General features: G+C 36.3%; 1 protein-coding gene across 7 annotated transcripts in view; it reads left to right on the forward strand.

Annotated features, from left to right (window-relative positions):
- LOC134171744 (metabotropic glutamate receptor 8) overlaps window positions 1–18,629 on the forward strand; it is a 354,238-nt gene that overhangs the window by 217,411 nt on the left and 118,198 nt on the right. For 6 of the 7 annotated variants that reach the window (XM_062634258.1, XM_062634255.1, XM_062634256.1 and 3 more), the window contains one exon: window positions 10,760–10,960. In XM_062634258.1, coding sequence (XP_062490242.1) covers window positions 10,760–10,960 — 201 coding nt within the window. Of the gene's footprint in view, window positions 1–10,759; window positions 10,961–11,045; window positions 11,145–18,629 lie in introns of those variants that run through there. The other variant, XM_062634261.1, reaches the window with a different exon arrangement.

Consider the following 18,629-nt stretch of genomic DNA (forward strand, 5'->3'; position numbering starts at 1 on the left):
TGAGGATCTCAAATTCGACCATCTCATGATCGCTGCATCCAAAGCTGCCCTGGAGAGTCACATTTCCAACAAGCCCTTCCCTGTTGGTGAGCACGAGGTCAAGCATGGCACCACTCCTTGTCGGCTCCTCTATTACTTGCAGAAGGAAGTTGTCTTCCGCACAGTCGAGGAACCTCCTGGATTGCTTGTGCCGGGCCATACCGTCCTTCCAACAGATGTCAGAGTGGTTGAAGTCACCCATGAGAACAAGGGCTTGTGAGTGTGAGGCTGTTCCTATCTGTCTATAGAGTGCTTCATCTGGAGGTTCTTCTTGATCAGGCAGCCTGTAACAGATCCCCACAGTAATGTTTCCCATAGCTGTTTTCCCTTTAACCCTGACCCACAAACTCTCTGTGGACTGCTCACCTGTTCCCAGACAGAGTTCCATACTCTCCAGCCTATCCCTAACATAAAGGGCAACTCCCCCTCCCCGCCTGCCAGGCCTCTCTTTTCTAAAGAGCCTGTAACCTTCCATTCCAACACTCCAGTCATAGGAGCTATCCCACCATGTTTCTGAGATGCCTATTATATCATACCCCCGTAGACATGACCACGTCTCTAATTCCTCTTGTTTGTTCCTCATGCTACGGGCATTTGTATAGAGGCATCTGAGCCGAGCTCCAAATGAAGCTGGCTCATTGGCTGGAGCGGCTGGAATATCAATACATTGCTCCGAGCATTTATTATAGGTGCTGGCAACTGACTGGGTGTGTTGGGATGGAATGATGCCTGCCTCCCCCAACACGTCTAGTTTAAAGCCTCCTTGACCAGTCTGGCAAGCCTCCTACCAAAACTGCTCTTTCCTTTATCAGACCAGCTCCACCAGCCCCCATTATACCTGGACTACAAACTTGGGTCCTGTGTTCAAGACACCGAAACCCCTGACTATGACACCACCCTTTTAACCATTTCTTAACCTGGCCAATCCTCCTAGGTTTTTTTAGGTCCTCCCCTGTATCCTGGAGAATTGATGAAAAGACTATCTGAGCGCCAGAGCCCCTAACCACCTCTCCCAGGGCTCTGTAGCCCTTCTTTATGTTCCCCAGGCTACTACTACCTATATCCCTAGCACCCACATGTATCACCAGAAGTGGGTAATTGTCCAGGGCTGGTGCCACTGCTTCTGGTCCGCCCTCTCTGAGTCAAAGCTCCTTCCAGCAGTTCAGCTGAAGGGGTCTTAAATGCCTACAAAAGGATTAGTAACAAGTATCTGTAGGTGATGAAAAGGGCATAGTAACATCTCAACCTGTCTTTTCTTTCATAAATAACTGAATATTAACTCTTCAAAGCCTAAATTAATCTGCTTTTGCAAAGCTTCTCATCAAACTAAGGGAACATTCTTAAACATCTGCTCAGTAATCATTCTTATGACTAGTTCAGATGCTGCAATATTTTTTGTGAAGTCCTGCTGTTAACTTAACTCTTTTGTATCCAAATAGACTCATACCAAATAGCGGCCACAAAAGCATAAGAAATTGGTGTGCTTAAATACTTCTATGTCTGTTTATACTTCCAGCAAATGCTTTCCAATTTCAAGAAAGGCCTTTCTTCAGCAGGATCTCCATCAAGTTGGTAACTAAAAACAATACTCTGGAGGACAGAAGTCTCTAGTCTGAAGCTTAAACTTAAAATATCTCATGGTCAATAAATAGAGGAAACAATTTTTATACATACTGTTGCTACGCGCTGAAGGTCCTCTGAGATTAAATGTTAACAGACGATGAATAAATTCAGATACTTGGACTGAATCTTTTCTCTTGCTGATAACCATTGCTATAGGCTTTGGAGTTATACACTGAAGACTGCATTAGAAGTGCTTGCAGCCTGTGGGGTTTTAGAGTGGTATCAGTTATTTCCACCTGTGCGCCTGGAGTACTACAGTAGCAATTTCTTCTCACACTTAGAAATTCCCATGGGTCATCTGTGTTAGAAAATGTAGGTTTCAAGATCTGAAAAGATGCCTTTTTTAAAAATTTGTTTTAAGCTTGAGAAATTTAGCAAAACACCTGTATACTGACACTATTCTGGGAGATAAAGTAATGTGGGTGTTCCCCAAAATTTTGTGTTCTTGCCAGTTATACATCCCTAAAGGACTGTGCTAAGATACTGGGCTGCAGGACTGAATTGCTTGGCATGTCTTGGATCCCAGTTATGAAATTAACAGATCATAGTTGTGGCAAATTTTCATAAGCCGTAGAAATTGAAGTAGGATGGAGACTGGCAAATGCTTCCATGTTATTGCATTCTTTTATCTGTTGTCACTAATAAAAACATTATTATTTATGGTTACAGAAATTCTAGGTAGAGGCAAAAAAGGTTGATCTAGATTAGAGAGTTAAAATTTTCTCCTTTATCATCATGTTACTGTGTTCAGAAATCTCAAATAAAACTTTTGACATGGTTGCATTATGACAAAGCCACCTCTTTTTATAAAATAACTAAACCATTTTTTAACTTCATCGTTTTGATTTGGTCAAAAATCAATAAAATAATACTTCTCATTCACAAATCAAACTGACAACTTTTGAGGCTGAAATTCTTTATTTTTGTAGAATTTAGAGCATGGCAACTAATGGTAAAACTCATGGATTTACATTTAAAACTGAATTTTGTTACTATATGCTGATATACGTGAAATAAAGTCTTACATGTGACAAATATATAAATTGAACTTATTTTGCATTATATTTTTATTTTTATAAGTAAAGCAGAAGAGATATAATTTGGTTTAAATAGAGGATTTAAAAAGTGCAATACCGTAGTAATCATAGAATCATAGAATCGTTAGGGTTGGAAAGGACCTTAAGATCATCTAGTTCCAACCCCCCTGCCATGGGCAGGGATTCCTCCCACTAAACCATGTCACCAAAGGCTCTGTCTAACCCAGCCTTGAAAAATAGTAAGATAGAGTCAAATCAACTCATTTCTTTAATGCACACTAAAACTAGAAATATAGAGGAATGATACAGTATATCACTAACATTTGTAAAGGATATATGGTTCAAAATTAAGACTCAAGAAAAACTGAGATGTGAATCTCTGACTTCGGTGTTTTTCTAAAACAAAAACAGAAGAAGCAAAGGTAAGACTTGAGTGATATTTAAATGACTATATAAATATTTAAGAAACCTGAAAAATGCATGGACTTATTTGTAAAGAGAGCTTTGCAAAAAATCTCACAGTGATTTGCCTCTGTCATAAAACCTGGAGAAAATCTAATGATAAATCTGACATCACGATAGGTTTTAATTGCTGTGGATCTTTGATTAGTAATGCAATAGTCTCTCTTTTATTTAAACTTCTGCAGTGTCTTCCTTTTTTCTGCAGATATTTCTGGAGTGGGTATGTGCTTTCAGGTTGTCAGATGTATTGCAGCCAGAAAGAGTACCAGTATAGATGAACACGTCTGCCAGAGCACCATTTTTAGAGGACAAGAATCTTCTGGCAGGAACATTGGTAGTGCTCTGCCTGCAGTTTCAAAGCTGCAATCTGTTGATAAGCAGGACATATAACTTTTAAGAATGTTATACTGAGACTGAAAGAAATATTGCTTATCCCACTGTATTTTTGGTACACCTTTTCTTTTAAATGCATGGTGCAGTTCCTAGTGTGGTTGCCAGAAACTACATCCAGCTGTGTCTTCTCATTATTTGAATCACAGAATCGCAGAATGGTTTGGGTTGGAAGGGACCTTAAGATCATCTAGTTCCATCCCCCTGCCATGAGCAGGGACACCTTTCACTAGACCATGCAGACATTACTTTCAGCCTAACATATTAATCACAGCAAATCTTGGCTCAGCAAGATGGTATTTTACATGGTACTGCTGCTGTTAGATGTATTAGGCTCAGGTTTTAAATGTTTGAGAGGTCTGAATGTATGTGTTCTTCAAATCCATACACTGTTTCAAGCAGCTATAATTAAAGGATGTGAAGGCATTAAGTAGAAAAGGGAAAGTTTTTCACTCTGATAGCTGCATTCAAACTGTTGTTAGGTTCTCTCAAAGCATAGAAATGAAAGAAAAAAGAATCTTCCATGAACAATGTAATTTCAGTTTGTTTTTCTAAAACACTCTATTAAATGGCACATATGGTAGCAGGAACAAAACCCCCCAGTATGACTAGAATAATGGTTAATTCCACTTTGATACGTACTATTGTGCATTTGTTAAAAGTGTTTTGCTGAAGCAAATTTCTGGTTTACTGTGAAGGTCAGAAAAAATGTTATGGTATTTCCATAGAAAAATGTTTGTGGGCAGGGATAGATTTTTTAAGGTATTTCATTTAAGAACCATTTAGGCAAACATAAAAGATAGTTTCTCATTGATGTTGATTAAAGTGAAAATTATTTTGCTTACGTGAAATGTTCTTTTTGCTATTTTCTGTTTGAAAAGTGTTCTGAAACTGTGAGGTTCCAGCCCAATTCTAGTATTTTAAAACCCCCACATTATTGCAGGGATTGAAAAACTGCTTCTTCCTCAGACTTTCACTGATTAGTTTTGCTGTTTCTTTTTTTTGTTTGTTTTTTTATTTTTTGTGATGTGGCATAAAGAGGCATAACCCCAGAAAAATTACGTGAAGTACCAGTTCATTAAACCACAGAAAAAACATCTGTCAGTTGCTGAAGAACAGTAGACAGTCAAAGTGCTTCATTTCAGTATCATTGCTTCAACATTCTCAATTTTCTGTTTGGAATGGCTGAGAAAATTGATATAACCCTCAACTTTTTCTCTGAATTGCTTTCTAAACTGACACCATACTATTACAGAGGAGCCACAGGTTTTGTAATGGTCTCTCTAAACTAACTCATGCACAAAACAAGCATTATAGTTACCATGTGGCTATTAGAAAACTCCCCCACCATAAAAGTATATATCATCTCCTCAAGTTTGAGTAACAAGATGATGATCTCCACTGCGTTATTTGTTCAGAGAGAGAAAACTGTATAATGTGTGAGGCAAACAGCTGAATAATCGTGAAGGCTTCAACAGGAGCAACATATGCTTCCTGCTGAGCCTGCTGAAATGGCTTGCAGTTATATAGATGAAAAAAACCCCCACAAAACTGTTGCTGCTAAGATAGGAAGTTCTAACCACTTCTGATAAATAGAGGACTATCATGCCTCAGCTGAAGGGTAGTGGGACCCTGCTTACAGATTGTTGTGAATTAGTTGTAATTGTGATTGGCACGCACAAAAAGATCAATCTCAATACAATATGTATGTTTGATTGCATTTGCTTCCATGTACAGTCTAAGTAAAACGATTCTGTGAGCCAAGTAATGGGGATAAATAATTTAGCAGTGAGTAAAAATTGTGAATTGCAACTGTGAATTGAAAAAATGTTACTATATATCCAAGATCCAGACTTCCTAAAACAGAAATTTGGAATAAAACTCCAAGTTGCACAGATACACCGTCTTTAAGCAGTAATGGTGCACAAGCATATATAACAACAGCAGCTAAAGGGAAGCAAATAGAATAAAAGCTGTTTATGAGTAACCATTTTGCCTGTTACCATTTTCACAGTATATTTTCTTGTAATTTTTTCTTCCCCTCTCCATCTTACTTGTCCTCCCACTGTTACACCAGAAATATTTCTCCTCTTATTTGGAGCACAGTCCATAAAAAAGCTGATTTATTACCCAGCATGAGTGAGAAAGGACAGGGTGATAGAAGAGTGGATGGGAATGTGGAAAGGAGGGAGGAATGCATGTTCTTGGAAAGGATCTTTCCTTGCTGGTGACAAATCCATGATTAGAAGATTTCTGGACCTTTGACAGCAGGACTTTGTCACTGCTAAGGCAACTGTTCATACTGCTGTTCCCCAAAGCAATGCATGAACCCTTCCATGATTTCCACCTAGGAGTTTTCGGAGAGAGAAGGTGGAAGTTTTCTGAGAGTTTAACTTTGATTTTCATAAGCTTTTGAGAATTAGTACCCCCCAGAAAATGGAAGAAGCCTTACACTCAGCCAGTATTTGAAGAACTGAAAATGAAAAGTTAGCTGGACAGTTGTGTTCCAATCAGTCTTAGGCAAAACAAATTAAAAAATATAATAAAGGAAATTGAGAAGAAAAAACAACAACAACACAAACAAACAAACTCCTCCCCCCTCCAAAAAAAAAAACAAACCCCAACAAAAAATATCAATTAGAGATTAGGAGACAACATCTTGAAGGAGTTAATTTCTTACATGGACCTCTAGTTATGTGTTCCTGATTTTTTGTCTCTAACTGTACTATTTTTCTAAGCTTGGAACCTGACTTTACGATGATTATTCTGTCAAAAGTAGGATCCTATTCCCATGCACACTGCACCCCCATGCAAAATATCTCTATTCCTTTAAAGTATGGAGCTCCACTCCTGTCTTCCAAAACTGTCAGTGCCGAAAATCTCTCCTAAACCCTTCACCCCCACATCACTGTTCCCATTTGAAGCTCTAACTAGCTGTTGTGTACAAGGTTCTTGACTTCAACCTTTGTCTTCAAGTAGTATAAATCAAGATTTTGACTAGATATATGGAATGGTTTCTTGAAGCTATAGAAATAATCTTGAGAGGTAATGTAGGCTGCACCTTAACAAAAATTGGTTTCAGTAATGCTAAATGGAAATTAAGATTTATAAGACAGCAGGAAGGATTGCTTAGAAAAATGTTAGGTGAACTGGTAATTTCCATTAATGGGACAGTCAAATAAATAGATAATTCCTCACCATTTCTCCCCCGCACCCCCCGCACCCCCTCCAATTCATAAATTGCAAACAGATATATCCATTTCCATTATTTAGAATTTGTTATATTCTTAAGAGAATAATAAATAGGAACTCTGCTCTGAAGTTTTCCTGTTGTCATGGATTTATATGTGTGCAGAAGTTACTTCTACATGTGCTTTCATTAAAAATATGGTTTCTAAAACTTAGATGAGTTATGCAACATTTGTCACCTAGCAGCATCTATCACCTAGATCTCATCTGCTGGTGAGATGAGCAATTTAAGTTTTGTCTGTTCAAGATAGTTGTTTGGATGCCACAGGTGATATTATTGCCCATGTACGAATTCATTATCTTAGCTATATTAATCTTTATTTGCTTACTGTATCCTGTTGTTATTAATGAAGATACAATTTAATTTATTGTTGTAAAAGCCTAATTTCTCTTGATTAAGTTCCCTGAAATTTCTTGATTCTCAGCTCATACCTAGAGAACTGACAATGTTGCTGCTTCATCTTCTCCTCCCCCTCACCCCCACCTAATATCCCCAGCCTCACCCTTGTCCACGTAATCCATATCTCAGCTTCATACTGCTATGCTTGTTATCTTTTTCTGTCATACCTAGGTTCCACCATCCTGAGCAGGATACACAATTATTCCTGAAGCATAGAAACAAAGGGGAAAATGATCATAAATTATGAAGGCAATACCTCCTGCAACAGTTCAGTTTGTCACTTTTGCTCAGGAAGTGCAAGAGTAGCTATAACAACTCTTTCACCTGTACAGGATCTTAAAGGATCAGTCCTGTGGTTCACTTAAGAGAAGTCTCTCCCCAAAGAGATTTCAAATGGAGCCAGGAACAGCTGACACTTATCCTGGGCTACTGTTACACCTCTTCTAGCTCTTCTCTAGTCCAAGATGACAACATCAGTACATGTGTCTATGTATTTTCTTCATTTGTCAGGGAAACTCTTGACATCTTGCTGAAATTCCCCACAATCTTGCATTTCTCCACAGCTAGATTGGAAAACCTGCTGGAAAGCCCCATGGCACATCTTCCTGGAGATCTGTTCCTCGGTGGGTTTCAGAGTTGGGAATATCTTATTCTTTTTGATAAAGACACAGCCTGAGCAATTTTTCCAGAGGAAAAACTGTAGGATGAGAAATAGAAGTGATCATTAAGCATTAGAATATTTCTATTGTGAGATACAAATTGTTATATTCTTTCAAGTCACCAGCGTGTGTAGAAACATGCCTCATAGATCTGAGAGTCAAACTATAAATGTAACTTTATTACTTGATATGCAAGTCAGAAGAAAATTTGTAACCATGTCTTGCAAACGTGTGATATTATCTCCGTAGGAGCTGACCATATGTATGGCTTAGACAATATGCATATGTGTTTTTTTTGTCTATAGAGTAACATTTATTTAAGGCAGTGTAATGTAATTTAAGTTTAGAAGTTCTTGTCACCTTTACAAACTTGGTTTAGATGTTTGAGAATTCTAGAAAGAGAAGATGAAGGGAAACTTCAAAAAGAAAAAGCACATAATCCAATTTGTTGGGTTTGTTAGTTATGCAAAGCACAGAGATTCTTGTCTATTTCCTTCCAGGTTTGACAGGTGTAAACCTGATAAATCTGTAATGTTCCTCACACCTTTATATGTATGGAAACACATTCAGACCCGACTAATTTTTTCCCTCTGTGATTTATATGATAAACTATTTTACATTCACATGTCTGTGAAGAGTAAAGGTAAAATGTTATGCTGTGGAAGAAATTTATGAAAATCCTATGGGTGCTCAAACTACAGCATAAATAGCAGAATATAATACTGATTCCTCACCCTCCTCACCTTTAAAAATCTGTACCACTTAGTACAATATACTTGCTTAAGAGTTTGCAACTTTAAGTGTTTTATGAGTTAGCCTTTATTGCAGAAAATGATTGCTGACTTTCACCAAGCCCTCACCTCTCAAAAAACACATCCATCCATCTGATAGGAGAGAAAAATTGTATTTAGCTTAGCAATTAAAGTGGATATATCTCCTTCGAACTCCTCCTGTCCTGACAATCCTGTTTAGAGGATGTGGAAGCTCTGGGGAGCACATGCAGGTTATTGACTACTGTGTGCCTGCAGCAGTTCTGTAAACACCCTCCTTCACTTGGTGTCCAGCAGTCCTTAACAATGCGGGAACAATTAAAGTGGGATTCATGACCTTTACCCATCACTTACTCTTGGAAGCTATGAAATAGTTAATAATCCTGCAGCCTAATTAAATTTGGTCTCTTCTATCCTTCATATTTGTTTTTTTTTTTATGTCTAGGCAATGCATGGCAACTGATTTTCCTTACATGCAAGGAAAACCATTTCTGTTTATTTGCAGTAGAGTATCACTTTTACTAATTATTTGTCAGTCATTAGATAGCATGTCTTGAAAAGCATCTGTGAAGCTACTTGTGGCAAATCACAAAAATTAGTTATATGCTTTCCCCTCCAAATGGTTAGTACCTTTTCATGAGGTAGTGATTTTATCATTTTTTAACTAATCACTGAGGAGAAATAAAAGAACCTAATGGCCTTTTCAAGGCTATCCATTGCTCCCAGTGCTCAGGGATGTTTAAAACACAAAACACACCTGACTGTCAGATTACGAATTTGTTCATACATTATCACTGTAATGTGAGATAGTGGCACTGAAGTGCAGCAGGCAAAGAGAAGAAAGACCTCTGAGTATACTCCCTGGCTTTTTTCTCATGTCATATGGGCTTGCATACTTTGTCTAAAGAATGTTCTTGTGTACAGAATGCTTTCAGGCATAAAAAATACACTTGTAAAAACTTGGATAAAAAAAAATTTGATAACCTGAACTCATAAAAGTCTGTGTTTAGAGATAAAAAAGAAACATACAAAGTAAGATACAGTGTGTTAAAATAAATACATTAAAAATATCCATAAACTTCTGGTTAATTTCTAAGTAGTCTTAAATAATGTGAATGGATTATTTTCAAACTGAATGAGCTGTCAATCTGGTAGATAACCTAAGTATTCATTCTTGTGTTCACTGAGTCAATAGGAACTTGACTGTATATTTCAGCAGGGCAGATTTCAGATCAAGATCTGCGGAGCCATCTTTCCCTGCTAAATTAAGATTTTGAGCATTTGAAATCACTGGCTCAATTCCTATACAGGACATGGGATTTCATATTGATTATCTGCTTAAGTATAATTTTCATGAACTTCATTTATTAACTTTTCTACTTAGTACAATTACCTATGAATGTAAAAGGATTTTGGGGTTTGGACATAAGTGATTAATGTGGGCAACTCCCTTAGAATAGCAATTTCATAATTCATTGATCTGCTTTGTGTTCCCTCCTAAGGAAAAATGTCCCTGTAGGAAATAGCAGAGAGTACATGGCTCTCAATGTGAAGCGTAATTCACTAGTAGACACAGGAAAAAAGTCTCAGAATAAGCACTTTCCAATATGGAGACAGATGGCCACATCACTTGGCAAGCATTCAGCTTTTATCCCTGAGATGTTTAAATTATGTTTATCAAACAGTAGAATGGGATAAAAATCATAGCAAACTTACATTTATCTAAAACAGAATGGCAGGCTGCTGTAGAAATGTCCTATAAATAACAATAAACAGCTGTTGAATGAAAGTCAATAAGGTAGAAAGAGAGTTTTTCTACTGGATTGTGGAAATACATATATCTATTTTTCTTTTTCTTGTAATGCAATGTGTCGTCCTTTTTCCTAGCCCAGAATTCAACATATTGTTTATATACCTGGCACAGTGTACAATGATTAGAGGCAAAAGCAGATGGCCATATTTTTTCCTTGTCTTGTTTATTTAGGTGATGGATAGATGAGTCCTAACTTTACCTATCAATCTGACTGTAATTATTTATGTTCTCCTGTGAATTTTTGCATGCAAATATTCATGCACATACACACACACGCGCACAGACAGAGAAATAAACTGACTCTTTTTCTTCCTTAGGCTTAGAAAGAATTGCAAGAGATTCAGCCTATGAGCAAGAAGGAAAAGTTCAGTTTGTAATTGATGCAGTATATTCAATGGCCTATGCACTACACAACATGCATAAAGATCTCTGTCCTGGATATATTGGTCTGTGCCCAAGGATGAGCACAACTGATGGTAAAGAGCTACTTAGCTATATTCGGGCAGTAAACTTTAATGGTAAGTTACATGTATTCTTTTTCCCCTTCCTTTTCTTCTTTAAATGTTTCAGAAGTGACAAGATGTGTTGTTTTTTTTTATATAGGATACTTTAAGGCACAGTAGAAAACAGGATTAGAAGCAGTTCTTTTTTAATCACCACTGTGAGTTTTTTCACCTGCTTTGAAACCCCAAGTGTATTTTTCTTCTTAACATTAAGCTGCTCTCAAAAGAGAAGATGTTAAAAATAAGAATCTGTTGATCAAAATATTCCAGTGAAAAGCTGCTATTATAAAAACAAGTTGAGGACTCATGCAGTCCTATTGACAAATTAAAATCCTTTGACAGAAATTGCTTATGTGTTTGCAAGAGAATGAATAAAAAAAATGCTATTTAAAATTACTTTCTTCTGAAATTACTGTTAACAATTTTCTTACAGATAAGACTAGTGAGTTTTCTTTCAATTTGCATATTTAAATCTCAATTAAATCACTCACAGTTCTGGCTTCTCTTCCATCTCATTGTTTTTGACTCAGTGATTTAGTGAGCTTTAACAAAACAATAATATATATTTTTAAGCAACACTACAGAATATTCTCTGCAGCTGGGGTCTGCCTGTGTAGTTACAGATGTTTATGCTGTCAACAGTAGAGACCAATAAAGAACAGGATTAATTTATGAATGTAGAATTAAAAACGAAGAACATACTTGATGGTGAAATAAGGTTGTTGAAAATATACATTATTTAATTAAAATCATAATTATTGTAGACTGTATTTACCATTATTTTACAAAGAAATGGAGTAATGTTCTTGGCTGTGTTTTGGTTGGGTTTTTTCCCTACTTGGTGGTGATTCGCATACTAGACATGCCTTCTAACTATGCAGAGATAAGCACTGTCTATCACAATTTGTTCCATGACTTCAGCTGCCAGCCTTTTTTAAAAAAAGCACAAGGTCATTTTGAATTTATCTTCCAAGTGGAAGCTCTTTTTGCTTTAGGTAACATACCAGACTGTTTGGTTGGCTGCAGTTCACAGGGTTTTTTCCTATGCAATTTTCATGAAAAGAGAATCCTTGTCTCCAGGAATATAAAGATGGAAGGATTTTAAATGATTCTTTAGTGACTTTATAGAAAACCTGGAGCAAATTATGTTGCTGGCAAATTGAAACTTTTTATGATGACAAAGGTAAGGTTTGCAGTGACAATTATGTACATTTATAGTAAATATTCTTCTGGGTCTGTGTTGTTAAAGCACAAAGTGATCTATTTTCATTTGTTGAGCATAAAGGTTTAGCATGAAAAGTTATGCTGTACATTTCATATGAAACCTTTCTCTCCCTAGATTGTTTTTTTTCATCAATACCTGTCATAATTTCTCTGGCTGACTCTAGGTATTTCAACAAGGGGAGATTTAAGAGTGGGATAAAGCATTCTGGACAGTAATGAAAAAGTATCTGATTTTGAACTGGTGATTTACTGAAGTTGAGGTAAAAAAATATAGAAGAAACAATTCTGTGAGCTTCACTTTCTGTCCCACTAACTGTTCTCTATACTAATCCAGTCCACATTAAGTGCTGATGCACCAATTTTTTGGGTGTATTATATGCCCAAGTACTTTCTTTTTTTTTTTTTTGGAGGCATAAGCAAAAGATCATTTTTAACCCTTTGCCTTTTCCTATTAATTCAAAATTCCTGTCCCTCAGGACAGCAGTGCCACTGTGTCTGACTTGGTTTATAGAGATGAATATTTACATAGATTGCTAGACCTCCTATGATGGGTGTTGACAGTAGTGCTGTGTGTCAGTTTTGAAGTGCATCCCAGGTTCAGTCATTAATAATGCAGTATATTAAAAGTAAACTGACACATGATAGGAAAACCTTGGCTTTCACAACCATTCAAAGTAGCTTTTTTCTATACTAACAATCAATCACAGGATCAAAGCATTACTAAAGTATGTAGGGACCTGTGGAGATCATTTCCTCTAACCCCTGCTCAGACCATGATCAGCCAAATCAGGTTGCATAGGACCATGTCCAGCCAGGTTTTAAATATATACAAAGATGGAAAATCCTCCAAAATTCTCACCGAGCAATCAGGCTCAATATTTGATCATCTTCTTGGTAAAAAACTTTTTCCTTATGCTCAAACAACTTTTCCAGTGTTTTAGAATTAAGCCTTTGCCCTTCAAGATGATGATAATTTCTAATATCAAGAAGTAACCGGCATTTTTAAGACAAGCAGATTTTCTTTTTATTCAATATCAGTTTCCCTTCATGATTCTATCCATATGCATGTTAAATCATCCTCTCACCTCTCTGAATTCAGTATACCCTTCTTAACCAAGGTCATAATATGTGGGTGCAAGTCCAATTAATATTCTGTCACATTTAGCTTAGGGGGTTTCACCTCACAAAGTATGACCTGTATTATGAAGAACATCTGTCTGCCTTACGGAGGGTATTTGCAAGAGTAAGAAAGCGTATATATTTCTGCTTATTGGAGTAACTGTTTTGCTTTTGATTGCAAGTTATGACTTTGGAATGGTTTTGGGTTTGTTTACTCTGTTTAATTTTATTTATGAATAATGAAGATTTTTTTCCCCCCCGGAAGTATTCATCTGTGTAATATTCCATGACATCTTCATGACTGAAGGGCGATCATACCTACTAGCTCACAGTGCACTGATGTAATTGATACGACATTTGTTTCTGCTTAGATATTTTTCTACCAGTTTTCTATGCTAAATGCAGAAAATCTCACAGTTCAGTGTGATTTTAAAGGGGATAGAATTTCTTCATTTGTAATAGGAATAAAGAAATTAATTTGTACATGCAATTTGTACTACTGCTGGGTGTAGTCTCCTGTTTACTATTGCCTGTGTTTTTCTTAAGACTGCTAGCAAAGTATGGTGTAGCATATTTAGTTCCCTGTGTTCTTTATGGTCACTACTAGTAGAACATAACCATTCCTTTATGGCTATTTGATCAAAAAATACTTATAACTTCTATAATTTTCATGCTCCTTCTATGTTTTTCCCAGGCAAAAAGTGAATCTTGTCATTTTATGGTTTTCTTATTTTAACAAAGACACCACATTTGAAAGATTTTCACTACTAGATTTTGTATCCAAATATGGGCACTAGTGTGATTGTGGCACAATTCAGTATATTCTCCAGTCAAATTGCTCTAGTATTCTCACTCTATTTAACTTCATTATTCTGTCTACAAAATAGGCAGATGTTTTCCGAGAGTTTTTACCCTGGCATTTATCTGCTGAGTGTTTTGTGAGAAGTGCTTTGCTGAATTAGCTATAAATGCTCATCTTTTAACAGAAACAGGACTTGAACATGCATTTTTTTCATGGATGGAAGTGTTTTCAAAGTTGCTTTTGGTCTGTTTTTTAAGAAAAAGTTTGATCTTCGTATTTCCTTTCGAATAAGGATGACACATGGATACAGTGCTATTTCTTGGGTGGGAATAAAACATAAAGTGATAAGACTGATCAGTGCCTCCCTCACCAGCTGTCTCACTACTAAATGAAAGATCAAAATTTATAGTTAGATTCCAAAGATAAAGAATATTGCTTATATTATACATAAACCATTTCATATAGAAGAAAGTTTCCTTTTTCTATATATGTAGATTTGCAGCTAGTATAAAGTAGCTGAGTTTTGCCTACCTATTTATATTTGCATTCATATTAATAGACTGCAGTAGTTCCAGGGTTAAACATCAAGAAAATATCACACACTATAACACAATATATTTACAGATATTACGATGAATCTTTCACTTAATCATAGATGTAAGGGCAGTTCTTGACCTGTATTTTCATGCATGCAGAGACATTGTATTTGCTTTGATGGGCTACTTATCCTGTGAGTGAACAGGTATACTTGCTACTTTGACGTCCTTTTAAGTAAGAAGGGAGCAGTAGGTGGAAGTACTGACTCGTCTCTGCCATCAATGTTCAGATAAACGGCGGCTTCTGCAGAAGGTCCCTGCAACACCACCTCCCCCTCCTGGTGAAGAGACTCAAAATAAGTTCTGAGTCTGCACAACCTTTTCTCTGATCTTCTCTGGGCCAAAGTAAAACAATTATGTTGCTTGCTGAGATTTTGTGACAAATCTACAACAGCAGTGGAACAGGTTGCCTAGAAAAGAGTGAACATCTTTGGAGATATTCAAAACCCAGCAGGACATGGGCAAACTGCTCTAGCTGTGCCTGCTTTAAGCAGAGAGGTTGGAACAGGTGATCTCCAAAGGTCCTTTCCCACCTCACCATGCTGTGATTCTATAGCCCTAGCTGGACTTGAAAGAAAGAAAAGTATATCACTCACCTTTGCATTACAATATTAAATGAACATGTGTTACTTTTGCTGTGTTCTTCTGGAACTAATTTAATAGTCTGAGTGGACTAGCAAACCTTGCTGTTTATTTGGTATTTAGATGTGTTAATTAAATGCTTTTGAGAAAAGATTAATCTTGGCTACACACACACATGTACACACACAGCATCAACCCCATTTAAAAAGCAAACATGCAAAATTTCATCCTGAAAGGGAAGAATGATTTTTTCTGAGAAAACTTTACCTATAGAGGACAGTTTTTAAAAACATGAAGAATGAGTTTTCTTATGGGGAATTTTGAATCCTCCAGAGAATCATTATTTTGGAATCAGTTGTTTACAAAATTAGTCTTCTCTTGTTATCTTTTGAAGTTGCTAAGACATCAATCTGTGCAAAACTCTCCTGACTTAATATTCAGTTCAGACTGTTTTAAATGTTTTCTTGAAGAAATCTGGCACTTCTCTATTCTTTCACTGAGTACAAAATTTGCATTCTCAAATCATTATTTATCATTAAAACAGAAGCTTTAAAATTTTCCTTTGAGGCTTGTAAGTTTTGACATTTCTTAAGGCATTCAGCACAATAGAACTAAATGTCCCAGTAAAACAAAACTAAATGTACTGGAGATATGTTTCTAACTCAGATTTTTAAAAATCCAACTCAAGTCTATGACTACCAACAAAGAAAAAAAACAACCTTTTGAAATAATTGGAGCTGGGCATGTCAGTGATTGTAAAGTTATGAGTTCCTATGGTCAATTCATAATTTAAGGGTTTGTACTATCAGAAACACCTAGCATCCTACAAGGCCACTGGTAACCTATTCTGATGGGGTTAAAAACTACCTAAGCATAATGGCAGATAATAGCAGATGAGTAGGTCAGATGGGGACAAATAAGATTAACAATGAGTTGGGAAGGGATGAGCTCTGCTGACCTTCCTAGGATTCACTGCAGTAGCAACTCTAGTTTCACTAATTGGTACTCTGCTAAAGAAACAAAGATACTACTTTCAGCTGCAGAAGTGGGAGTGGAAAGGGGAATGTCTGCTACAGTTTTATTAAGATGTGTGATGTTTTCTCTATCAGAAATTAATCACATGACATAATGCCATGTGATATTTTAAATCTCGGTTGTACAAAGGTATGTTTGAAAACATGGCTAAAGCTTAAACTAACATAGAAGAGAACTCATAAAATCCCAGAATTTGAAACAGTTCATTCTTTTTATGTACTTTTGACATGGTTTCAGACGTGTCTAATTTGGTTTGTGAATGCACTGAGTTTGTAGCAGACCATTTGTTATAACAAGTTCTGATGTCTAGTTTCCCGTACCTTTATGTTAAGAAAGGAATTGTTACCTCTATTAATTTATTATTATTGGGGATGAGAAGGGGATGATTTAAAATAAGTTCTTATTTGACATGCTAATTATTTTAATTGAATTAATCCAGGTAGCTATACCAGAAAGCAAACTTACACAGTGGTCTGAATCATTCTTAATAGGTTTAAGTAATGTATGGTTATAATATAAACATGCACAGCAGGCAAAGCTTGGAACTGCTGTGATTCTTAGTTACCTCATGAATCCCTGTGATTAAAATCAGAGATTATGAATGCTGGCTGTGAAATTCGAAGGTAGAATCTAAAAGTATGTGCAATTTATAAGCATGCTTTTGCTTATGTACAGATCTTAAGTACTGAGTAATTGATCAATATAAGTGCTCCACATACAAAATTCATGGTGTAGAACATGACTGAGGTCAATTTTCTGTTTTGAGGAACAAAGTCTAATTTATAAAGTATTTTAAAAATTAATATGTAAAGGAAGGTGATAAAATATTTACCCTCATTATCCAATTAATTTGAATTTGAATCTCCTGATAGGTAAGGATATTCAGATATATTAGAATACAGTTTTCTTGATCATATTAGAGCAGTACAAACTAACCCTTGCCATTCTGAGTGAAAAAGTATCTGAGTGCAAAGAAGCTGCATCCATACTGCACGGGTTCTTTTGCATTTTATTCAGTGTAAGAAACTCCACAGCTGCAGTTCTGCAGCATTTTTAAACCCTTCAGATATATTTATTACCTTCATTAATAGGAAGAAGGTGTTCCACATGTTTTGAGGAGTATCTTGACAAGCTTCTTAATTGAAATCTTTAAATTTAAAATATCCTCTTAAATCTATGAAATCAAGTAACAACCTTTGTAGAAGTTACTAATTTTTCCCTATGTCAATAACCCATTTGGTAAGACAACAGTTCTGCAAGCCAGAAGGACAGTCATAAGGGGAAATTAATTGCTTTTTAGTACCTCTGTAACAGAAAAATATGAGCCTTTTTCATTTTCCTACAACAAATTCTACTTACAAAATGAAACAGACACATTAGAGAGAATATCAAGGGGAAAAAAGGCAATACGGATTTTATTAAGAGTATTTGGTAGTAGAAATAAGCTGCATTCATAGTATATTCATGTAAAAAGAGATCTAGCTGGTAATGGCTGATAAGCAACAAACAAAAAATAGAACACTTCAGGAAAGTCACTGTCAGTGAAATTATGTTGGCAAATCTTACATTCTCATTTAAGGAGGAAAATAACCATTTTTTTAATGTTAAATGGAAGGACAGTGAAATCAGTTAGACGATATTCTAGGGCAGGAATTCCAGGGAGGAGCAAATAAATTTACAATTAGGAGACGATGCCAACATCATCAGACAGTACTGTTTAGTTTTTCTACCCATTCGCTGTAGAGTTGTGGGATTCAGTTGTAATCAACCAAGTTCAGATCTACAGTCAAAGCAGTACTGGATTCGAGAGCAAGTTAGACCGTGTTACCTGATGCAATCTTAAGCAAAACCTGGGAGAATCCAGGCAAATGAAACAAGACACCCAAGAGGAAAGTGATGGGATTCAGTTCATCAGTTAAAAGCAATAAAGTTTCCCTCAGTTTCAGTAGCTGGTGAACTCTACAGTAAGTGTCTAGTTATCCATATAGCTGATGGGAAAGGCTAATGCCTCTAAAGTCTACCAGAGAGCTAGCCTGTCTATTAGCATTTAGGGACCATAGCAACTCATCTACTTCTGTGTGTTTTTCTGCAGGCAGCTATGAGTCACAGGGATTTTCTCAAAGGCTGGTTGAAGCGTTTCTAATAGTATGAAATACTAAATATGTAGAAGATAGTTTATCTTACAAGCTTCTCTAATTTACTCCAGCAGAGGAAGCATTTGCTGTTATTCCTGGGGATTAAGGTATCCAATCATTTTGGCTACACAGCGCGTTATGTTTTATGCTGAACAGATTGGACTCAAAGTGTTGCTCCCCATAGTCTTAGA

The sequence above is a fragment of the Pezoporus occidentalis genome, unplaced genomic scaffold, assembly GCF_034315485.1.
Source record: "Pezoporus occidentalis ecotype Australia unplaced genomic scaffold, CSIRO_AGI_Poc_V1 ctg42, whole genome shotgun sequence".
NCBI classification, from domain to species: Eukaryota; Metazoa; Chordata; class Aves; order Psittaciformes; family Psittacidae; genus Pezoporus; species Pezoporus occidentalis.